General features: G+C 59.0%; 3 protein-coding genes across 6 annotated transcripts in view; all 3 read left to right on the top strand.

The window, feature by feature from the left end:
- The window catches only part of CSF3R (colony stimulating factor 3 receptor), a 58,306-nt gene extending 47,379 nt beyond the window's left edge, over nucleotides 1-10,927 (top strand). Inside the window, exons 3-17 of the mRNA XM_017828353.1 lie at nucleotides 5,561-5,656; nucleotides 5,940-6,239; nucleotides 6,323-6,446; nucleotides 6,540-6,709; nucleotides 7,411-7,565; nucleotides 7,747-7,900; nucleotides 7,996-8,078; nucleotides 8,170-8,383; nucleotides 8,545-8,733; nucleotides 8,965-9,066; nucleotides 9,344-9,490; nucleotides 9,663-9,803; nucleotides 9,923-10,013; nucleotides 10,180-10,261; nucleotides 10,381-10,927. Coding sequence (XP_017683842.1) covers nucleotides 5,587-5,656; nucleotides 5,940-6,239; nucleotides 6,323-6,446; nucleotides 6,540-6,709; nucleotides 7,411-7,565; nucleotides 7,747-7,900; nucleotides 7,996-8,078; nucleotides 8,170-8,383; nucleotides 8,545-8,733; nucleotides 8,965-9,066; nucleotides 9,344-9,490; nucleotides 9,663-9,803; nucleotides 9,923-10,013; nucleotides 10,180-10,261; nucleotides 10,381-10,758 — 2,400 coding nt within the window. The 5' untranslated portion in view covers nucleotides 5,561-5,586 and the 3' untranslated portion in view covers nucleotides 10,759-10,927. The remainder of the gene's footprint in view (nucleotides 1-5,560; nucleotides 5,657-5,939; nucleotides 6,240-6,322; nucleotides 6,447-6,539; nucleotides 6,710-7,410; nucleotides 7,566-7,746; nucleotides 7,901-7,995; nucleotides 8,079-8,169; nucleotides 8,384-8,544; nucleotides 8,734-8,964; nucleotides 9,067-9,343; nucleotides 9,491-9,662; nucleotides 9,804-9,922; nucleotides 10,014-10,179; nucleotides 10,262-10,380) is intronic.
- Nucleotides 10,928-11,233: 306 nt separating this feature from the next.
- MRPS15 (mitochondrial ribosomal protein S15) lies at nucleotides 11,234-17,083 on the top strand. Of its 3 annotated transcripts, none has more exons than XM_017828359.1 (8): nucleotides 11,234-11,288; nucleotides 12,051-12,113; nucleotides 12,717-12,792; nucleotides 13,125-13,173; nucleotides 13,720-13,804; nucleotides 14,671-14,729; nucleotides 15,915-16,106; nucleotides 16,860-17,083. In XM_017828359.1, the coding sequence occupies exons 1-8, from the start codon at nucleotides 11,234-11,236 to the stop codon at nucleotides 17,037-17,039; spliced, it is 759 nt and encodes a 252-aa protein (XP_017683848.1). In that variant the 3' UTR covers nucleotides 17,040-17,083. The 3 variants fall into 3 exon arrangements, with proteins under 3 accessions (XP_017683848.1, XP_017683850.1, XP_017683849.1); XM_017828361.1 differs by lacking the exon at nucleotides 11,234-11,288 and adding an exon at nucleotides 11,534-11,656; XM_017828360.1 differs by lacking the exon at nucleotides 11,234-11,288 and adding an exon at nucleotides 11,766-11,817.
- Nucleotides 17,084-17,584: 501 nt separating this feature from the next.
- Nucleotides 17,585-22,872, top strand: part of OSCP1 (organic solute carrier partner 1) — a 9,340-nt gene continuing 4,052 nt past the window's right edge. The window contains exons 1-3 of one of the 2 annotated variants that reach the window (XM_017828357.1): nucleotides 17,585-17,726; nucleotides 19,107-19,136; nucleotides 22,130-22,284. In XM_017828357.1, the coding sequence (XP_017683846.1) occupies nucleotides 17,615-17,726; nucleotides 19,107-19,136; nucleotides 22,130-22,284 (297 nt within the window). In that variant the 5' untranslated portion in view covers nucleotides 17,585-17,614. The remainder of the gene's footprint in view (nucleotides 17,727-19,106; nucleotides 19,137-22,129; nucleotides 22,285-22,872) is intronic. The other variant, XM_017828358.1, reaches the window with a different exon arrangement.

Below are 22,872 nucleotides of genomic sequence, written 5' to 3'. Positions count from 1 at the left end.
GGGCAGGGTGGTGCTGTGCTGGGCAGGATGGTGCTGGCTGGGCCAGATTATGCCAGCTCAGCACTGGGACAGGCACTTTCACAGTGGATTTTGGCAGCTCCTGGGAGCTCCTGAGGGCTGCCCTGGCCCCGGCTGGGTTACCTGTGAGCTGCCACCTCGGTGCAGCAGAGAGGATTCACTTTGCTTTGTATCTCCTCGTGTTCCTCCTGCAATTTGCATTTCAAAGCCTCTCCCTTCCTCCCTGTGTCCCGGACAGGCCCCGTGCAGGCGCTCCCATCCCGAAGTGCAGGGCCAGGGTGAGGGGCACGGCACAGGACAGGCTCCCCCAGCCCTGATCCCAGAGCCAGGCATGGCGGGGGTTCCAGCTGCAGCCAGAGAGGGCCAGGAGAAGGAGAGGGAGAAATTGGATTCAGAGGCAGCAAACGCAGCTCCCCAGAATGAATGTACATTTTCATTATACGCTGAGTAATTGGTGGTAATACAAGAGATATGGGCAGTATCATTATAGACCAGGCTGTGCTGGAGATGGATTATCATCATCTGTCATTATCTGGGCTTCCTTGTGGCTGCTAAAATTGTAGAACATGATTTTAATAACCCTGGAAGGCAAGAATCATTTTTCTTTTGTCACTTAACAACTTGGCCTCATTCACTGATACCTTTAAATAAGAAGGGGGGGATTAATTTCTAGTGGGATAAATGCAGACCTGCTTGTTTCCTCCTCTCTTCATCTGCAAAGGGGCCCCGGTGAGGCCTGACAGCTTTCAAGGAAATTGCAGATAATGGGGACGGGATGTCAGCGGGAGCAGGGGCACAGGAGCACCTGGAGGCGGGAGGTGCTGACAGTGGGGCCCTCACCCTGTGCCCCCCAGGCAGAGCACTGGCAGTGCTGGGAACCACAGCCTGAGCCTCGAGGGGTTTTGGGCAAGAGATCGGGGCAATATGAGAGCTCAGTCCCCTCTCACAGACACAGCCCCGGAGCCGGGGGAGCTGCGTCACTCCCGACCCCCCCGAGCACCGCCGGGGCTCCTGACGGTGTCTCATTGTCACTGCTCTTGGCCACGGAGCCAGCCAGCAGCAGGAGAGGGACAAATCAAATTACAAGGCAGCTAATGAAAATAATGGGGAATAAAACACTTTTGGAGGCCGCTTGGTTGGATTCCTATTTCCTCGTGTCACTGGCTCTGAGCGGGGATGTTTAGAGCCTCTCGGAGCAGACATTCATTGCCTTTGTGATTAGCTCAATTGACCGTGCAGTTCTTGCTCTCACAGATCCCAGCAGAGGCAGAGGAGAGGTGCCAGCTCCGAGCTGGGCTCCCACCCCACGGCTCAAGCACCCGGAGCCCCCCTGTGCCTTCCAGGGGCCTGGCACTGGCAGCGTGTCCCAGGGTGGCATGGACAGAGAAAGAGGGGGGTTCCCCTGATCAGCACAGCCAAGATGGGGGAGCAGGAGCAAGGGGGGATCATTTGAGAGGGCTTTGCTCCTTTCCCATGCAATGTTCCAGCCACAAGCAGCTGCTGGCACCTGCCTGGGCTGGCGGCCCCCCACCCGCCGCTATTGACTCTGAGTAAATAATTCCCAGGTATCCTTTTCTCCAGATGAAAGCCGATTTTTTTCTATTATTGTCAGAGGTGTTTATTAGAGCAGAAAAATAATAGTGCTGTGCTTGCAGCCTGATTGCTGGGAAGTGTCAGGAGGGGCCACCGGCAGCCGGGATCAGACTCAGAGGTGCTGCCTGGCACTGTGGGCATGGGGTGGGGGCAGAAACCCCCCTGCCCTGGTGGTTTGGTGGGGGACAGCATCAAAGGGAGATTTCTTTTCAGCAATGGCAGAAGGACAAGATGCTCCACGGGCTCTGGAGTGTCTCAGCAGAAAGGAGTGGGAATTTCCAGGAGTGGCAGGGGATGAGGTGCTGGCCCGGGGCTGGGCCATCGGACGTGGGGAGGTTCCTCCACCACAGGTACCTGGGCAGCAGAGCCAGGAGTTCAGGGACAGGCAAGGGGTAGGTGGGCCCATGGGAGATCTCTCCCTCTCACCCTGCACCCGTTGGATCACTCTGCCGAGATGAGCCCTGGCATCCCTTTGGTGTCTCACAGATTAGAGATGAATAATGGCAGCTCATCTCTCCCTCCTCCCCCTCCCTGTGCCCACCAGGGCCTCCCCAGATCTGCCACGCAGAAATTAATCCTCCTGCCTCATTAATTGCAGGAATGTGTTGGGAGCTGTTCAAGGTCAGCCCCCCACCATCAATCCTCTCCAATTTGCAGCCTCCTCCCTGGGGAGGAGCCGGTGGTGGCACAGGGCAGGGATGAGCACAGGGGCATCCCTGGGGTTTGGGAGACCAGAGCCTGCAGACAAAGGAGAGTCCCAGCTGGGCTCCCATCCCTGGAGCAGCTCTGTGCTGGCAGCCTGGGCTCCCCACGTTCCCCCGTGTCCCCCTGTGGTGCTGTCCTGAGTCGAGGGTCCCATCCTGACCACGTCTGCCCACCCATGGGGCAGCTTAGCAGGGAGCCCTCTGCTCCCTCCCCTCTGCTAGCAGCTGAGCAGGGGGTTTGTTTGAATTAATCATATTGAGCAGCAATTAACCAGCTCTCCTCATCCATTAGAGACTGCAGCAGCTTTTGCACTTAGATCTTGCATCTTACATGACTGGCAATATTTAATTTTTTTAGGGAATAAAAAGAAGAAAGGGAAAAGCCCTTGGGGGGGCTGGTTCTGGCTGCCAGCAGAGCTGATACACACCAGGAATGTACTTTATTCTGCTTAATAGTAATGATCCACCCAGCAGGGATGGAGTCAGGAGCACTGGCAACACGGAGGCAGCTGAGACCACCCCCCCCAGCATTGAATGTGGGGCTGCTGCCTGTAGATTGTGACCAGAGCTGTCCCTGGGGTCTGGCCTCGTCCATGGGCTGCTGCCCAGTGCCAGCAGTCCCCATCCCACGCTCTGCAACCCAGGAAAAGCCCCACGGCCGCTTCCCCTTTTCCCCTTCCCCCTCGCCCGATGGCCTCGGACTTGGGAGGCTCTTGTGCCATGGCCTGGGAGCCCACTGCCCCACCACCCACCCCAAAACCTGCCTCATGAGCCCCCACCCACCCTCCCTCCAAACCCTGCTCCCCGTGCTATCCCACACCATGGCCTGTGTCCCCCCCTCTGCACAGCCACAGCCTCACCGTGGGACCCTCGGGCTTCATCCCAGGCTTTGCCCCTGGCAGCCCCCTCCTCATGCACCCTCCTGCCCCCGGGCTGGCCAGGCCCTGTGGCTCTGGCTGTAGGGGCTCTGCAGGGATGGGACCCTGCGCCCTCCCTCGTCCCCTGTCCCATCCCAGGGCTTGTGAGGGTGACTCAGAGCTGAACGGGAACCGAGAGCAGTGCCACGGAGGCAGGTCTGCTCCATCCCTGCTCCCAGGGCACGTTGGCACGCTCGGAGCCTCCCGGGACAGGCCCTTTCCCTGTGGAGCAGGGATGGGGTGAGGCCGGGGGCAGGTGGGGTCCCCTGCACACGCTGGGACGTGGGATCCCAGCACGGACCCCGTGGGGGCCCCACGGGCAGCAGGGCGGTGTCCAGCCGGGTGTTTGCAGCTACGCCCTCAGTTCCCACGGAGATGCCCACGTCTCCATGGCTACCCACGGATATTCCTGCTCGGCTGGTAAACAGCCCCCACGGCCTGCGCTTCCTCCCCAAATACTGGGGGTTGCTCCACCCCAGGGAGATGCTGCGAGGGCAGCTCCCCCAGCCTGGGCCAGTGGTGGGCATCGACCCCGTGGCCCAGCCCAGGGTGCTGAGCCCCCACCCCACCCCTGCCAGCAGCACAGCCCCCTCTGGGCAGGGCAGATTTGGGGGAAAATGCCTTTGCTTGGACTGTGGGAGCTGTGAGGTCGGTGGTCAGAGCCCCCAGCCACCCCCTTCCAGCTCTGTGGGAGGCAGTGCCAGTTTTTGGCAGTGTGGGGCTGCGTGAGCTCTGTAACGTACGGTGGAGGTGACACACAGCCCCGACCCTGGAGTAAACAGCAGTTTGCACAACAGTCGCCGTGGTTGCGAAGGCTGTGAGTGCGTGGTGGGTTGGGCAACCCCCTGGTTACCCCCCATGGCAGCCCCGTCCCTCCAGACATGGGGGTCCCTCAGGGGCAGTGAGCCCCCAGGTCAGCCTGGGCGAGGAGCTGCTGGAATAACCTGTGTAAATGGTTGGCACTGGGAGCACTGGTGGGAAGGCTGGGTCATGGGCTGCCCTTGGGCATCTTGTGGGTCCCCTCACTCTGGGGCAAGCTGGACCACATGCACATGGGCACAGACATGGGCTGGGGGCTGTGAGCTGCACCCAGGCAGCACCACATCGCACTGGCAGCCACAGCTGGGTTTGCCTCCTGCTCCTTGAAGCCCACGTCCCCAGCCCATGTCCCCCTGCAGGACCTGTCCCCAAAGTCCACCACCGTGTCTCCCAGCCCAGCCTGGTGGCCCCAGGGCAGTAGCAGTGAGGAGCTGGTCCAGGTCCGGGCCGCTGGAGCGGGCAGGGTGGGGGCTGGCGCTGCTCGGGATGTCTGTGTGCCCTGGGCTTTCCTGCCTGCGGCGAGCGAGGGGGTCGCAGCCTTCAGGGAAGTGTTTTGCAATCACCTTCTTCAGAGCGTCACAGCAATTAACGGCCCTGGTTTTGAGGAACTAACGGGGAAAGCAGCATGTTAGCAAACAGGCTGAGCACGGCCAGCCGCCGGCAGCCCGAGCCCAGCGCTCGGAGCGGGCGGTGAGCCGAGACCGGACACACCGGGCACGGAGGAGAAGCAGGGATGGGGGCGAGGTAGGGACGACTGCGTGGTGCTCGGGTCCCACTGAGCACCTTGTCTGTGGCTGCTCTGCCCTGTCCCCTGCCTGGGACAGCCGCACGTGCTGGGTGCTCAGGGGTGGCTGCTGTCCCATTTCCCACACTCGAGTCCCTCATCTCCCCCTGGACGTCGGCTGGGGCTGGGGGGAGGGAACTGCTGTGGGCACCCAGAGCTGGGCACAGCACGGGCAGCCCCTCCTGGGACACGGCGGGGACCCGGCCGGGGCAGAGGATGAGCCGGTGGCCGGGCAGGGACAGAGGCAGGGGCCGCTGGCAGGGCCATTCCCAGCCCCAGGCAGGGGGACAGCGGGGGGCGTGCGCAGACCCGCAGCTCAGGCTGTGCTGCCGTCGGTCACTCGCTTCCCTCTCCAGCTGATCGCCCTCCACAGCCCGAGCGCTCACCCGCCCTCAAACCGCAAATCTCTGCCCGGCAGCGGCTGGAGATAACGGAGATAAACTGAGCCCGTGCTGCGGCCGGGCAGGGGGTGCTGTGCCCGGGTGGGGAGCGGGGCCGGGGCGGGACCCCCGTCCCAGCGCCTCCGCTGCGCTGCCCACGCCGGCGCCTGCGGGGGCGGCCGAGCCGGGGGCGGAGGTGTCGGAAGGGCTGGGGAGAGGCTGGCGCTGACAGCTAAAGGACATTCTGCTCCGGGAAGCGCCGGGGACGATGGAGCCCGGCTCCTCCAGCCCGCCTCGCCCCCAGCCCTTGCCGACCCCCGGGACGAGCCGCTCTCTCCATTCCAGGTGATGCCAAAGCCGCGGAGGAGACCATGGCCAGGCGCCGTGCTGGGACACCCCCCCTACTCCAGCTCTCCCTGCTCCTGCTGCTCTGCCCGGGCGGTGAGTGGGGCCCGTCCTGTGTTGTCCCACAGCGTGTGCTCCCGCTGTCCCCAGCACCCCGTGCCCATCCTGGCTGGCAGGAAGAGCAGTGGCACAGCGGGCGCGGGCAGGATGGGACCTGGCACGTGCTGGCAGCTTGCCCAACGCCCGGCTCTTCCTCTCCAGGGCTGGGGGGCCTGTCTGAGGGAAGAGGCTCATCCCTCTGTCCTGCCTGGGCACCAAGAAGCTGAGCTGGCTTTGTCACAGCCGTGCCCAGGATGTGACACGCTTTTCCTGCCTGCAGGGACTCTGGGCTGCGCCTTGGTGGCCGTGGGCTCACCCGTTGTGACCCTGGGCTCAGCCGTCACAGCAACCTGCACCATCCAGAGGGAACTCTGCCAGGGCTTGGAGCAGGGGAAGGTCCGGATCAGCTGGATGCTGGACAACAAGCCCGTGGCTGGGAGCCAGCGCCAGGGTCCGGGGGGCACGGAGGTGTCCGAGCTCACCCTGCCCCAGTTCAACCGCACGCAGGCCAGGCTGTGGTGCTGCGTGGAGTGGAACGGGACCAAGCAGCGCGTGGCCGTGGCCGAGATCAGGGCGGGCTGTAAGTGCTGCTGCCACGTGTCACCCTCCTCCCCACCCGGGATGGGCACTTGCTCAGGCTCTTCCCCGATCGCTCTCCCCCAGACCCTCCTGCAAAGCCCCTCAACCTCAGCTGTGTCCTGAACCTCGGCGACTACGGGCTGACGTGCCAGTGGGAGCAGGGAGCCGACAGCCACCTCCCCACCAGCGTGGCACTGAAGTGTGCCGGGTAAGCCTCGGGGCCGCGGTCCCCCCGCCAAACCCCTGCCAAGCCCTGTCCTCTGCCGGAGGGACCCCGAGCCCACTCCTCTGGCTGCCGCAGGAGCACAGCCCAGGCGGTGACGGGCTGCACCCCACGAGGCGGGCACAACCACTGCACGGTGCCGCGCCCGCTGCTCCAGCTGTACCGGGAGATGGAGATCTGGGTGTCCGTCACCAACGCCCTGGGCACGGCCGAGTCGGAGCATCTCTGCATCGACCCCATGGACGTCGGTGAGTGACAGCACAGGGGCCAGGGAAGCTCGTCAGCGGTGACAGGGGTATTAAAGTGCCATTAAAGCAGGTCGGGGTTTAGGTCACGTCCTCCGGGCGGGTTCCGTGATGGATGTCCTGCCGGGATGAATCGGTGCCAGCGCCGCGTTACACGAGCAGCGCGTGCGGCGGGTTATGAGCTGCCGCTTGACCTGCTGCACTCCACAGCTCCTCCAGCAATTGATTACCCATTTATTCCGGAGGTCTATTAATAATGGATCCAGTGCCTATAAACTATTTATAAAAGGAGCCTTTCCAGATGGAGCAGCTTATCCTCCTTGCTCTGGGCCCAGGGAGGGACTGCCCAGGAACCAGCTGAGCCCTCCCATGGCTGTGCCACACTCTCACCTGTGGGCAGACCCAAATGTGGGGTCTTCCAGACACCAAGCCCCACAAAATCTGTTTTTCCTTCATAGGCATTGATGCAGAGCAGTGCCAGTGCTGCATTCCTGAGCATTGCCCTGTCTCAGGCAGGGACATGCACCAGCTCCTGTCCCCTGCCACAAGCTGTTTTCCTAAATGGTTTGGGGTGCTTTCTTGCCATTTCTTGCTGCAGAACCCCAGCTGCAGGTCCTGGCATTAACAAGAGACGCATGTGAGGCCATGGCCCCGGGCTCTGCCCACCACGGCATCTCTCCAGCTCTCTCCTGCTCTTCCTCCAGCCAAGCTGGACCCCCCAACCCTGAGGAACATCCAGTCCATCCCCTTCCAGACCGACTGCGTTGCCCTGGCCTGGGAGGTGGCGCGGGGCACGGAGCACATGGAGCTGCAGTGTGAGCTGCGCTACCGGGCACCCGAGGACCCTGCCTGGAGCCTGGTGAGTGCGGCTGGGGCGGTGGGACCGGGCAGGAGCCGGGACCCTCCCTGCGCTCCCAGCAGTGGGAGCAGCAGGGTGCTCGTGTGGGAGGAGGACAACAAGGTGTCCCTTCACACCCACACCAGGGCCAGCTCCTGCTTGAGGCAGGAGCCAGCACAGCCCTCACTCTGGCTGCCACCAGGTCACTGGCATCGTGGGCCGGGCTGGCACCGCGCAGCGCTGCGGCTTCCTCTTCGGCACACGGTACCACTTCCAGCTGCGCTGCCGGCGCAGCTCAGCACTGGCCTTCTGGAGCGAGTGGAGCCCGGGCAGGAACTACACCACCCACGAGAAAGGTTGGTGCAGTCACCCAGGGGTCCCCTCTGCCCGGGCAGGCAGCACAGCGCTGGGGCACGGCCGCGCTGGCCCCTCTCAGCTCCTCCTTTTGCAGCCCCCTCAGGGAAGCTGGATGCGTGGTGGGGGGCTCGGCCGGCCGGGGCAGGGGGGCAGCTGGAGGTGCAGCTGCGCTGGAAGGTGAGCGGGGGCAGGCGGGCACTCGGGGGCTGCAGGGGCATCACCCCGGGGACCAACATCCCCGCGGGGACCAACATCCCCCTGTGCCCAGGCCCCACGGCGGCACGAGGCCAATGGGCAAGTGCTGGGCTACCGTGTCACCCTGAGCCCCAGGAGGAGGGGCAGGAACCCCCCCACCGTCTGCAACACCACCCACACCGAGTGCAACTTCTCGGCGCCCACGGGGACCAGGAGGGTCTACCTCTCAGCCTACAACGCCGCTGGAGAGTCGGCAGCAACCGAGGTTGTCCTCCTGGAGAGGAAAGGTGAGGGCAGTGCCTGAAGCCTCTGTGTGCCCCCCGGGGGGCTCTGCTCCCCCAGGCAGGCTGCCATGGGGTGCACAACCAGGGCGAGGAGCAGGGCTGACTCTGGGAGGTGATGCAGGATGCTCCCGTCTCCCATCATCCCGGTTGCTTGTCCCATGCAGGTGAGCCCCTGGCCGGGCTCTGGGCCGAGCCCGGGGACATCAGCAGCCTCAGGGTGCACTGGGAGGCACCGCCGGCCCCGGTGGCCGCCTATGTCCTGGAGTGGCAGCGGGTGACATCTGAGCCCGGACACTGCAGCGCCTGCTGGCAGATGGAGCGTGACGGGGCGGCCACCGCAGCCCTCATCCAGTGTAAGTGGGGGTCCCTGCCCTGCCGGGTGGTCCCTGCCCCCCTGGTTGGCTGTCCCGGGGGGCTGACACCCATCCTGACCAAACCCTGCCCCGAGCCCTCTCCCCACCCTCCCTCCTTCCCCTGGCTCCACTCCCAGGGCAGGGTGGGCTGGCTCTGTGGGGCGGGGGCGGCACAGCCGGGGGGTCTCGGCACAGTGCCCCGAGCGCCCGCCCCCCTGCCCTGCATTGCAGATGGCATCGAGCCTTTCCAGCGGTACAACATCTCCCTGTACCCCCTCTACAAGGACACCGTTGGGATGCCCATCCACACCGCAGCCTACTCCCAGCAGAGGGGTACGTGTGCCCCCCGGGGCTGCCCTGGGCCCCCCTGAGCCCCTGCCCTCCTGAAAGGAGGCACAAGTGCTCCCCCACACAGCCCCAATCCAGGGGCCGTGCCCAAGAGCTCAGCCTGCGGGGCTGGGTTTGGCTCATCTCTGGAGGTGTTCTCAGCTAACCCACAGTGTGGGCAGGGCCTGATGCCCACACCTCGGGAGTGGGAACCCCCCACACCAGTTCCCACCCAAGGCAGTGGCTCTGCTCAGTGCCCGGTGCCTTGTCCTGCTCCTCCCAGCACCGTCCTATGCCCCAAAGCTCCACCTGAGGAGCATCAGCAAGTCAGAAGCCGAGCTGTGCTGGGAGCCGCTGCCAGTGGAGGTGCAAAACGGCTTCATCACCAACTACACCATCTTCTGGGCCAACAGCATGGCTGACATGGCCAGTGAGTCCTGACCGTGCCCTCTGTCCCGCCTCGACGTGCTGGGTGTGGGCATCAGCAGACCCTGTGCCCTCCTCAGACCCTGTGCCCTCCTCAGAGGGGTCGGGTCCTGCCAGCAGAGACCCAAGGGGCTGTGCAGGGGAGGGGATTCCACCACAGCTCTGTGTGTCCCCAGGTGCCACCGTGAATCCCTCTCTCAGCTCCTTTGTCATCCGGGGGCTGAGGCCCTCGACCCTGTACAAGGTGCACATCATGGCATCCACGGCTGCCGGCGGCACCAACGGCACCAGCCTGACCCTGGTGACCACAGTGCTTGGTGAGGGGGCAGCCACGGGGGGAGGGCACCCCCAGACCCCGGGTCCTGCCCCGGCCTCGTGGCCCAGTGCAGCTGACGGTGCCCACCGCAGTTCCCTGTGACCCTGTCCCACTTCCCAGATGACACTGAGATCCAGTTCCTGTTCCTGACCCTGGGGCTGGCCTTTCTCCTGCTCATACTGTTGCTCATCTGCTTCCAGAAGAACGAGAGGTGAGTACCAGGAGCCCTGTCTCGGGCTGGGCTGCCCCAGGAGCCCCTGGACAGGGTGGTCCCGGGAGTGGTGACATCCTGCCATGAGCTTGGCAGGAGCCAGCCCAGCCCCGAGCCCGCCCGTTCCAGCCCCCCTGGCTGAGCACCCTCGTCCCCTGGTCCCCAGAGTGAAGGAGCAGCTCTGGCCCAGCGTCCCTGACCCTGCCAACAGCAGCCTGGGCAAGTGGGTGCCGGCAGTGCTGCCACAGGTGAGACCGGGATGGCCGCTCCCCCAGCCCTGCTCCCCGCCAGGGCCGCGGTGAGGGGCACTGGGGGCAGGTGGCACCAGGGGCAGGTGGCACCGGCTGTGACCTCCCGCTGTCCCCAGGAGCCGCTCCTGGTCCCCGCCGCCAGGGAGCCCGGCCCGGCCGCCATCTCCACCGTCACCGTGCTGGAAGGGGCCCCGGGAAAGCCGCCGGGGAAGGAGCCCCCCGGGCCGCCCGCCGCCCCCTCGGCGCTGCCCCGGCCCTACGTGCGGCAGGACGGCCCCGGCGAGCCCGTGCAGTACGCGCGGGTGGGCGGCGCGGGGTACCGGGGGCAGCGGCTGCTCCCCGAGTCCGGACCCCGCTTCTACGAGAACCTGCGGGGCCGCGGGGACGGCGCCGGGGACTGGTGGGTCCCCGAGGAGACCCCCGCCAGCTTCCCGCTGCTGCAGGGGCTCCGCATCGGCGGGGCCGAGGAGCTGCACGAGTGCCGGGCGGACTAGCGCGGGATGGGCCGGGCAGCGGCACCGGGAATGCCACCGGGGACCGGGATGCGGGATCCACCGCCACCGGGGACCCGGCATGGGGGATCCACCGCTGCCCGGCTCCATCCCGCACTGTGTGTCCCCTCCTGTCACCCCTCCGCAATAAACAGGAACGTGCTGAGAACAACCCGGGCGCCTCTGCGGGATCGGGAACCGGATGGGGATGGGGATGAGGATGGGAACAGGGACGGGGACAGGGAAGAGACCGGGAACAGACAGGGGCGGGGACAGGGCCGGGACAAGGGCTGGACCGGGAGAGGGTCGGGACGAGGACCGGGGTGGGGACTGGCACTCCCATCGACGCGCTCGGCGCTCGCTCTCTCGCCCCGCCCCGTCTCGGCGCTCGCTCTCTCGCCCCGCCCCGTCTCGGCGCTCGCCCGCCGCGCCTGAGCAAGATGGCGGCGCCCATGGCGGCGTGTCGCTGAGCGCGGCCATGCTGGCGCTGCTGGGCCGCGGCGGGGCCGCCGCGCTGGGCAGGGCGCGGGCCGGTGAGGGGCGCGGGGGGCGCGGCAGGGACGGGGGGTGGAAGGGGAAGCGGGGCCCGGCGGGGGAATTGGGGAGCGGGCGGCGGATGGGCCGCGACGGGAGCTGAGGGTGCAGGGAAGGGGCGGTCCCGGGGCCGGAGGTGGCCCGGGGGCCACTCGGGGCCACACACCTGAGAGGGGACAGAGCCGGGTGACCTTGAGGGGCCCCGGGGCGCGGACAGGACCCCGGCGGCCTGAGCCCCCCGGGCCCCTCGGCTCCTGTGAGGCGGGTCAGGGACTGCCGGGTCTGTGCCTGCAAACGGTGGAGGAACAGGGCAATAACCCGATGCCCGGGGCCTGGAACAGCAGCGGGAAGAGTTTGTTCCTGAAAGGTCAAAGGACTCGGTTCAGGCGGATGCTGAGTGCTCACACCGGGGTCACACACAGGTTGTCCCCAGGGGTGGCTGCCCCGAGCTCTGGCACTGGGGGGCCCAGAGCAGCCCCTCCACCTCGCTCATGGCATCACTGGAGTTAATTCCTCACTTTAAACTCTGTCAGTGACCACATTTGTGCAGGGCAGCCCTCCCGCTCTGCAGCCTGTGCTGCTGCTCCGTGCCCAGCCGTGGATGGGCACAGCTCTGTGAGAGCCCCGCTGAGCTGTCCCGACTGCCCTGGCACTAAAGCCCCGGTCACTGCTCAGAGAAAGCCTCAGTTCTCTGCCCCTGCACAGGCTGAGCAGTGTGTGACATGCACACGAGTCTGGTAACTCTTTGTTTCTCCCCCCAGCCTGCAGCCCTGCTCTCCAGGCAGCCAGAGGTTATGCCAGACCTGTGACAAGGAGGAGGAAAGGTAGGTCAGGACCCACAGGACCACGGGGCCAAGTGCTGTGCTGTTGACGTGCTCAGAGTTGTACCCCCATGGCACAGAAATCATTTCAGAAATAATTCCTTGCTCAGAAGTCACCCAGAAGATTCAGCAGCTCCTGAATGTGGGAAAATCAGTGATTGTCAGTAGTGGGAGCTCTGTGAGGGTGGGGAGGCCCTGGCACGGGTTGCCCAGAGAAGCTGTGGCTGCCCCATCCTGGAAGTGTCCAAGGCCAGGTTGGATGGGGTTTGGAGCAAACTGGGACAGTGGAAGGTGTCCCTGCCCAGGGCAGGGGGTGGCACTGGATGATCTCTTAAGGTCCCTTCCAACCCAAACCATGCTGTGATCTCTGAGCTCAGTGGACTCTGTAAATCCACGTACAGCACGTTGTAAGTCCAGAGTGCTGAAGGGAAGAGGCTGAACCTGTTTTATTCACTCAGTTGCTGCCAGCTTGGCTGGATCTGTTCAGTTCTCCTGTCTTGTTTGGAGCACAGTTTCCTCTGCAGCATTTTTCCTCTGGTCCAGTTTGCCAGCTCAGAGCTCTGGCTCTGTCCTGCTCTTCCTCAAACGTTTGCCTCCTCTTTGTAGACATCCCCAGCCAGCTGGATGACCTCCCTCCCACCATGCTGAAGAAGGATTATGCCAATCTCCCAGTAATGAACAGGTATGACACAGGGAGAGGGAATGGCTGTTCTCTCCAGAGCTTTGTGTCTTACACAGAACCACATGTGGATGCAGTCACCTGCTCAGTAATTAACTAATTAATGCTCTGTGGGCACAAAAATCGCAAAGTCAGTTTGAAAGTCAAATTACAGACACAGTCAGTGGTTAGGGCTGTGGGAGGTCTTTGTTTACTCCCTGTGAGAGTAGTACTCTACTCCATTGTAGAGTAAATTAAAGTTGAGGAAAGTGAGTATGTTCTGAAAACCTGAGCTCATTTCTTTTGTTAAATAGACTTGATTGTAGCTTATAAACTGATCTGCTGTCTCCTTGCAGCGTGGATGATGTAGTGAGAAGGCTGTTGTCCCTGGAAATGGCAAGTCAGGTCAGTGTCATTCTGCTCGGGGGAAAAAAATAGATTTAGTGAGCACGTTTGTGTGAGACCTGTCTGTGTTGGTAAATACCTTTCAGTTACTGTATTTTTAAGTGACTGCAAATCTGGGGTGATTAAATACGTGAGATTGATAATTCTTGATAATTCTTGTGCGCTTCTAGAATTTACCCCACAGTCTTCTTTAGGATAATAATTGCACATTAAAATGAGAGAAGAAAGTATTCAGCAGTCCTGGGGTGATGAGCTGTGTTCTGTTGCTGCCTGTGGTTGGCCTCCTGTGTTCTAGAAACCAGTGCACTGGTCAGCAGATGTTCTTCGAGCTATTTTTACTTCTGTATGCCCAGAAAACAAACAGATAATAAAGTGGCACAGAGATCTCGCCGCTCCTTGCTGGTTGTCACTTTAGCTTAAAAGGATGTAAAACCACTGAGTAAAGCTCTTAAATGCAAAGCCTTTACCTGTGTGTTTGTGGAGGGAGCTGGTGTCTCTGACCTTTAGTGTTCCTGAGAGAGTGACAAGCTTTCCTGTGACCCACAGAAGGAGAAGATGAAAATCAAGACGCAGCAGCTGGTGGAGAAGGTCAGGAGGTCTCCCAGCGACAACGGCTCCTTTGAGGTGCAAGGCAAGTTTAACAGGGAAGGATATTGTTGGCAGATGAAACATCTCTGCCTTTATTCAGCTGTTGCCACCCCAGCACTTCCAGTTGGCTGTATAATTTAGGAGAATCTCCTCCAGGAGAGCACTCAAGAGGCAGGATGCCCTGGGGGGCTGCTCCGGGTGTGGGAGCATTGCAGAGGCAGTGGATGCTCACTGGCAGAGGCTGCTGGGGTGCTTCCAAATTCCCGCTCCACATCCACCCTCCAAAGGCAGTGTGTGCATTATTCTGCTTGGAGTGCCCCTGTGACATGAAGCATTGAGCTGCATCTGTTACCAGAATGAACCAGATTTAGCCACGGAACTCAAATTTCCCTTTGCGTTGGAGAGCTGTGGCTGAAGCACAGTGTGGGGACAGTGTGGGGACAGTGCAGGGACAAAGGCCACACTGCACTGACCAAGATGCACTTCCTCATCATCAGTAAAGCCCTTCAGTTCCTCAGAGTGCCACCAGCAGCTCCCTCCAGAGCCCGAAATCCCAAAGAGCTGGCCTGGTGCTTTTGTTAAAAAAACACCTTTATTGCTTTCTGTTCCTCCAGAGCTTGAGCCACATGAGGTGAAATGAATGTAAAATCACTGGGAACTGAGTGCAAGAGGAATTTCACAGATAAAATTTTTATGATCTGTTGTTAAAATTTTCCCTTCTAACTGAGCAGCCTCTTAACAGTTACAGCTCTGCAGGTTGTGTGCTGTGGTGTGGTGGGCAGTGTCTGCTGTGGTGCTGTGGGTCCCCCAGGAGCAGCAGTGCTCAGCTGGCAGCTTCAGGGAAGGCAGAGGATCCTGCATCACCTGGGAAGGCTGCTGCTCTCACACAGCTCACTCTGTTCTTCACAGTTGCAGTTCTGACTGCCAGGATCCGCATGTTCCAGGAGCACCTCCAGAGGCACCCCAAGGTAACTCGGGGATCTGAGCCCACACCCAGCAGCTGCTCGGGTGGTTTTCTTGGTTTAGAACAAAAGGACTTTAATTTCGGGGATTGTGGCTTTCCTAAGGAGGTTTATGAAATAGTTCCAGCTGTTCCCTGGTGCCAGTGTGGGGAGCTGCTGGCTCAGGCACAGCCGGATTCTCACCCACTCGGCGTGGAGGGTGTTCAGGTTTGTTACTGCTGGAGGAAATGGCTGAGCAGAGTCCTTTGGGCAGAGTTGAGCTCCACTTCTCCCTGCAGATGTGGCTGCACTGCTTAGTTTTCACTAATTAATGTGTCACTGCAGCAGCTGCAGTGAAAGACAAAGCAAAGTCTCTCCTGGTGCTGCTCATGGAAACGTTTGGTGGGCAGGGCTGTGTGAATGTCCCAACAGCCACTTCCCTGCCTGCAGCTACCTGGGTTCGGGCCCTAATCTGAAACATCACAACTGAGTTTATCAATAAAAGTTACTAAAGGTTCTTTATGCAGGGCAAAAGGTGGGAAGTGGATTAACAAGTGTGTAATTGTTTGTTAATCGTGAAAACTGGAAGGGTAAAACAGAACAGAATTCAGATTTTATTACAAGCCAGAAGCTGTACCAAGTGTTCCAGCAAAGAGACCTTTTAGACTTCCTCTGCTGGAGCCTGTGCTTTACACAAATCACTCCTATAGGACAGGGAAATGTCTCCCATGAGGGATTGCCATGAGTGGTGGGGCTCAGCTGCACATTCCCTTCCAGAGAACAACCAGACAGTCAGACAGAGCCAAGTCATGGGTTATTTTCCCATTTGATTTCTGGCCAAACGAAGGTAAATGCCTCTGTTGTTCTGGAGCAGTACACTTCAGGGGCAGCAGGTTTTAGCCAGCAGACCTTCCCTGCAGCTTTTGCCACCACCTGAAACTGCACATAAGCTGAAAACAGAGTTCAGGGTCGGAGAGGAAGGGGAAGGTGCAGCCACAGAACGGAGAAAGCAATTCCAGTGCAAAGTAAATGAAATCTTCCTGGATCTCCCTGTGCTGACCCGACACGCTCGCAGCACCCCAGACAAGCTGTTCTGAGGCCCTGTCCTTTACCTGGTCGTTCCCTTTCAGCCCCATCCCAGTGTGCTCTCAGTGATTTCTGGGGTGGCAGGGCAGTGTCCCTGCAGGCCAGTGAGCCCCGGGTGCTTTGCAGGACAAGAACAACAAGCGTCGGATGCTGATGGACGTGGACAAGCGGAAGAAGCTGCTGGGGTACCTGCGGCGGGTGCGCTACGACACCTTCGAGAACACCTGCAAGCAGCTGGACATCCAGTACAGCCTCCCCCCGCCCTACACACGGCGCGTCACCAAGCGCTGGCTGGTGAAGAAGGCCTTCTGCATCAAGGTATGGAGCAGGGGAGCTGGGCTGGGGAAACACCGCTGCAGAGGAGGGCACAGTTAGGACAGAAGGGGCTGATCTGATTGCCGAGTCCTAATCCAGGCTTTGGGTTTGATAATGACTGTAGGGAACTGCCTAAGCTCGGCCAAGAGCTCCACGAGGGACGGTTGTGTCATGGGCAGTGACACATGTGCTGTGTTCAGGCGCTTCAGGTTGTGCTACTTGTTTGCTCAAAAGTGTATTTTTCAAACCAGCTGTTTTTTCCTCAAAGCCTGGTATGGGAATCGGTACATGAGATAATTTTATGGCAGTTTGGAATCGGAATGTGGGTGCACCCATTGTCTGCTCTGAATACATGGGTGTAACTACTGCGTGCAGCAGATCTTGGTATAACTGAGCAGAACCAAAAGCTGGCTGTGCCTCGGGTCTGTAAATGCTCAAGTGGAATCAATGACACTGGATCCAAAGGACTGGAGCCAGCTGGATGTGGCACTCAGTGCTCTGGTCTGGTTCACAAGGTGGGGATTGGTCACAGGTTGGACTCGGTGATCTCAGAGGTCTTTTCCTACCTCTGTAACTCTCTGTTAGTGGAATAAGCCCGGATGATTCCCTGGAGCAGGGCTGGCCGGAGCCCTGAGGAGACGCAGAGGGAGGAGATGATCTGGCCTGTGGTGGAGCAGCTCTGCCCACAGCAGCCTGCACAGGGAGCAGCTCTGCAGGCAGCTCCACCAACCCCTGTCTCACCTTTTGTTCCTACAGGTGTACCAGGAGGCACAGAAGCTGAAAGCAGCGGAGAGGCTGAAGCAGAGAGAGCGGCAGGCGAGAGCAAGGGCGGCCCGGGGGCAGCAGGGGCAGGAGAAGCTGGCACAGGAGAAGCAAACGCAGGAGGGGCAGAAGTTGGCACAGGAGAAGCCAGCACAGGAGGGAACTCCCGTGTAGCATCACAGCCAGCCTGACAATAAACACGTGCCCAAAGACCGGAAGCCTCTGTGCTCATGTGGTGTCCACGCCGAGCTGAGCGCCTGGGGAGGGCAGCGAGTGCTTCCAGTGGTTTGGACGTTTAATTTCAGGCTGGTGCGGTGTCCTGGAAGGGGAGGGTGGGGAGGCCCTGGCAGGGGTTGCCCAGAGGAGCTGTGGCTGCCCCACGCCTGAAAGCGTGTCCCAGGCCAGGCTGGAGCCCCCCGGGCTGTGGGAGGTGTCCGTGTCCGTGCCCGTGCCGGGGGTGGCACTGGGGGGGTTCCGTGTCCGTGTCCGTGTCCGTGTCCGTGCCCGTGCCCGTGCCGGGGGTGGCACTGGGAAGGTTCCGTGTCCCCTCAGGCCGGGATGTCCCCCCGGCCCCGCCCGGCGCGCACGCGCGTCCCGCGCGCCAAGACGGGCCCGCGCCATTGGGCGGCGGTTGCCGGGCAGCGGGGCCGGGGCTGCAGCGGGGCCGGGGCCGGGAGCGGGGCCGGGAGCGGGGCCGGGAGCGGGGCCGGGAGCGGGGCCGGGAGCGGGGCCGGGGCGGCACCGGGGCCATGTCGGCGCGGACGCTGCCGCTGCTGTTCCTCAACCTGGGCGGAGAGATGCTCTACATCCTGGACCAGCGGCTGCGCGCCCAGAGCATCCCGGGGGAGAAGGCGCGCAAAGGTGAGCGCGGGGCGGGGGCCGCTCCCCCCGGGGCCGCTCCGGTGCCCCCGGGCAGGGCTCTGCCCCCGCTGCCGGTCCCGGGATGCGCCCCGGGACCCACGGACACGCTGTGCCGTCGGTGCCGCTCCGGGGCAGGGGCCCCATCGCGGTAATTAATTGGCACGGTGATTACCGCGGTAATGAACCCTCCGTGCTGTCCCGCAGCCGAGGGGCTCCGGGAAGTTTCTGCGGGGACAGCCCGGAGGTGCCGCCGGGGCTGCTTTGGGAGATTCTCGCAGACAAGGAGGGATTGGAGCCCCGTCGGTGTTTCTGGGCTTGGTTTGGGGGTTAAAGCTTCGGAAACGTGCTTTTGGGCTCAAAATAACTCAGGGTTTGGTGATGCCAGCCCAGGTCCGGAACTGTCTGGGGCAGATCAGGTCACTCTGCAGTGGGAAGGAGTTTCCAGGAATAAATTTCTAATGCCTGTGCAGAAGCAGGATATGAAATTTTCTTGAATTCAAATAACACAAGCCCGGCTCCTGAAACCCTTGTCTGGTTTTTATACGATCTCTCAAGCAGCATTTGGCCGAAATCCTTGTGCAGTCCTGTGCCTTCATATGTGGCACCAAACTCCAGCTCACAGCCCAGCACCTCTTTGTTTTCCACTTTAAATTACTACAGCTTTGCTTTACAAGTCCTTGCAGCTCCCTGTCGTGGGATGGGGAATGTGCCTGGGGAAGCTTTGGGATGCTTTAATAAAAAATCAACTGGGTTTGAGCCCGGTATTGAAGAGGTTGTTATGTTTATCCCTTCTGCCTGTCCTGTATGAAGTGCCAAAGAGTTCACTGTTTAATTATCATATTATTGTGAGGGGGCAATTTGTAATTATTTATTTATGGTGTGTCCTGAGAGAATGATCTGACAAAAGTTTACTGCTGTTCATACAGGGCTGAGTTTGGAGTTCAAACTAAATTACATCTTGGTGGAGTATCTCAGCAGGAGAACTGGATCTCTTCTAGTTTATCCACACGTGGATATTTATCTTCCAAAAAACTGGGTGTTAATTTCACTGAGATGTGGTTCATCCACACCGAAGTGTTTGTTAATGCTTAAAGCTGTTCACTCAAATATTGTTCACTTAAAAATGCAACTGAAAACTTCCCAAGCTCTGTGCAAAGGGTAAAATTTGATGTGCTTTGAAGCAGCAGGATTTTATCCAAGGGGAGGGCAGGATTCTCCAGTGCCACATGCTGATGAGAAGAGACAAAAATCCATTAGTTAGCTTTCCTTTTTCTTTTTTTTTTCTCTTTTATTTTTTTTTTTTAGTTTATTTCTTTTCTTCTCCTTGCAACTCTTGTTCTCACGTCTCGAATGCTGTTTTGTTTTATATGCTTCGTGTAGATGAATGGACAGATGTGGACAGGAAACGAGGTACAGTAACTGCTGGCTGCATGCACCAGTCCAACCCCACGGGCTCACCTGGGGCTCGTCTTGCCTGCCCCCGGGGCTGCTCCTGCAGCCTTCAGGCAGGGTCACAGATCCACAGGAATGCTCACCTGGGCCTCAGAATGCACCTTGAGAGAAAACAGGCAACGTCTCAAAATCACACGGCCTCAAAAACCAGTTGTTGATTTAACAGAGACTGTAAATGGATCAAAACTTATTATCTGAATGGTCTTTCCTGTCAAAATAGTCTGTGTTTCCCTGGCATTGTTTGGATGCAAGCATGCAATGTGTGAGCAGTGTGGGGGTTGTTTGTCTGCTGAAATGCAGGAATGTTGGGCAAGCTCCATTTTTCCAAGGCCTTGTCTAACTCACCGCTCAGGGTTTGGACAGGTGAACTCCAGGGAAGGTTGAAGGCATTCCCATCTTTCTCCTTCCCAGCCCGTCCTGGTGCTCCCAAAGGGTGATCCCAGAGGAGCAGGTGCCCCTCAGCTGAGCTCCTCCTGCCTGGGATGAGCCTGAGGGTGTTGCAGGGGAGCAGCTGAGGTGTGAACACGTTTCCCTCTGGAATCTGCCTGGAACAGGAGCCTCCAGCAAGGGCTGTGCTGAAGAGCTGGGTGAGGAAATGAACCTCTTGAATCTCAGGTGTTTGCTAAGTGAGCATGAGCAGAACTCCCAGGGGCCTTCTGAGCAGCCCTTTCTTACCAGAGATCAGGGTTATGGTTCATGTTTTTCAAAATAAGCACCTGTGGCAGGGTTTAATGTTTACTGCAGGTAAACACTGATATCCTGGGGTTTGCCCCAGCTTATTTTTGCTACCATCGCATCCTGTTTCCAAGATCACCCCCTTTCCAGCCTTTAATATCTCAGAAGTCTCATGACATGCTCCATATTATCTCATCCAAAGCAACGAGGGGTTGGCTGTACTGGTTTCTCTCCTCCCACCCCAGTGGATGCCCCCCCTCTCTGCTCAGTTGCTTTTTGCTGTGTTGCTTGTGCCACGTCCTGGGCCAGCCCTCCAGTGTCCCCTGCCGTGGCCACACCGGTGTGTGCAGCTCCCCAGGGCCTCTCTGGGACCTTTGCTGCGTCATTAGTGACCATGTGACAGATTTATTATCAAACTGTGTGAGATTTGCCCTTTACCGTGATTTTTTTAATGTCTTTCTCGGTTCTTTTTATAGCCCACACAAGGGGTTTTAATTCTAGAAGATAATTTATGTCAGACTGGGTGTGTGGTTCACACAGAGCTTCAGTTCCGTTGATAAATCACCAGACTGGGAGGTGTCTGTCTCCTGGTGGTGTTTTGGGTTATTTGTGACTCTGCAAAGACAGGAGAAGCCTTTGTGTGGGCAGCACACACAAGCAGCTTAAAAATACTTTCCTTGATAGCTGTATAAGGCTAAAGTTCTAATTTGTTTTCGTAATTGATTCCTTTCAAAATGAAATAGATACTAATAATATTTGATTTTCTCCCTGAAATAGCAAGGGTTTCTGCCTCAGATTGCAAGTAGGGATTGTTTTATGGACAGTTTACTAGAAAGGAAGGGAGGAAGAAGGGATTTTTTTCCTCTTTGTGCTCAGGTGTATTTATTATCCACTGCTCAGGTATTTTGGGTACTTAAGCCCAGACTAGTGAGCCCTGTCAGCTGCTGGGCTGTGTGTGACCAGTGCAGGAGGAGCCTGTGACCAGCAGGTTTAGGGAGGGCAGAGAATCACCTCTGGAGGCCCCTGCCCTCACAACTGCCCCTGCCCAGGCTCCCAGCATTCCCAGCAATGTTCCCAGGGACTTAATCCTGTTGGAAGAGGTGGAGTGACAGGGACATGACCTTTCTTGTGGCTGTTGGTGTAGGGCAGGTGTGAAAAGCCATGTGTCTGACCCCCCAGGGAATCATTAGGGCAGCAGTTCAAAGCACTGATCACCACCACTGTCTCTGTGTTCACTTTTTTTCTTTTTCCTTTTCTTTTTATTACTTGTTCTGAGATTTTTCTAATCCCCAAGGGTTGTCTGGCATTGTGGGCTTCAGTAACAGTCACCTGCTTAGGAAAATCCATGCTTGTCCAGTAATCTGTGTGGCTTGGCATTTTCATTTACCATTCTTTTGGCAGAGAAACAAATGTTTATTGGTGATAACTCTGCAGAGTCTGTCAGGGAGATAATAAAATGTCCAATCCAGCACAGAAGCTCAGATGCTGCATCTGCTTGAACCAGTGCAAAATGTTTTCCATTTTCTGTGCATTAAAAGCTCGATATCCAGAGCACAGCCCTCACACTCAGCACTCCTGAGCTCTACAAACTCTTCAGTGAGTCACAAAACAGTTCCAGGTCCAAATTTACACATAAAACATGAACCACACATAAGGAGGTTTGGAGTTCTGCCTTTGAGCCACTCAGTGCCTGCAGGTGTTGCAGCTGTGAGAGCCCTGAATGGGCTGACATAGATCCCAGGGATATAAATGCTTCCTTAAATACCTGCCAGTTTTAATCTGTTTGGAATAAAGACTACAGAGAGCCCTGAGTCATCCAGGAGCTTCTGTTGAGAGAGAAAAGATAGACTGGCAGTGTCAGAGGGGAACAGGCACAGCTGCAGTCTGCAGAGCTCAAGAGTGATCCAGAATAGTTTCCTTAGGAGGCGGAACCGGAGCTTTTCTAGATAATAACGTGTCAGAGCAGCCTATAAACAACATTATTTACAAGTGAAAAGTACCAACCACAGCTGTAAAACCAGGGCAGCAAAGCCAGCCTTGTTCCCACTGGGAACCAGGGAGTGCTGCCTTCAGCCCAGGTGGTTTGTGCCCCGGGGAATGTCAGCGGGCTCAGCCCAGGCAGGGCCCAGGGAGTGTGGGATTGGGAGGTGCTGTCCCCTCTCCTGTGCCCTGTCCCTGCTCTCCCAGCTGAGCTCCCGTGGGAGCCCCCGGTGTCCGTGTGGGATGGACCCCAGGGATGGTGGGAAGCAAACAACGGAGCCTCCTTGTCTTTGCAGTGATGAACGACATCATCAGCACCATGTTCAACAGGAAGTTCATGGAGGAGCTGTTCAAGCCCCAGGAGCTGTACTCCAAGAAGGCCCTGAGGACGGTGTACGACCGGCTGGCCCACGCCTCCATCATGAGGCTCAACCAGGCCAGCATGGACAAGGTAACACCCCCCTCCTGGCTGGGCTTCCCTGCTGCCCCCCACCAGCTTCTGTGCTGAGAACCATCCCTGGCTTTACCATTTCAGAACAGCCCTCTTTCCATTTGCTTCCTTTGTGAAAATGGTTCTCGGCCAAAGGAGCTGTTGGGAAATCCATGGTGGTACCACCTACCTTACAACTGAGTATTTCTGAGCTCAGTGTTTGATTTTAAGAAGTTTAAAGTTTAAGTTTATTGTTTAAGTTTATTGGATTGTTTAAGTTTATTGGACGTTTTCATATAATTGAAAATGTACACCTCTGAGGGTGTGTGTCAGTGTCTGTGTTCATGTACTGACACTCACTGGCTGCTGCAGGTGTTGGAGTTACTGCCTGCAAACAGTAAATCCACAGCCAATTTGGGGAAAAATGGTGAGAGCAGGATTGTCAGAGAGCCCTCCACCTGGGTGTCAGGGCTGCTGAAATTCATAGAATCACTGAGGTTGGAAAAGCCCTCCCAGCCCATGGATCCCCCCTGTGCCCCACCCCCCCCTTGCCCCCCAGCCCAGAGCACTCAGTGCCATGGCCAGGCCTTCCTGGGACACCTCCAGGGT

This window comes from Lepidothrix coronata, unplaced genomic scaffold, assembly GCF_001604755.1.
Source record: "Lepidothrix coronata isolate B3197 unplaced genomic scaffold, Lepidothrix_coronata-1.0 Scaffold147, whole genome shotgun sequence".
NCBI classification, from domain to species: domain Eukaryota; kingdom Metazoa; phylum Chordata; class Aves; order Passeriformes; family Pipridae; genus Lepidothrix; species Lepidothrix coronata.
Note: the sequence above shows the minus strand (reverse complement) of the source record. Positions and strands in the feature narration are given on the sequence as shown.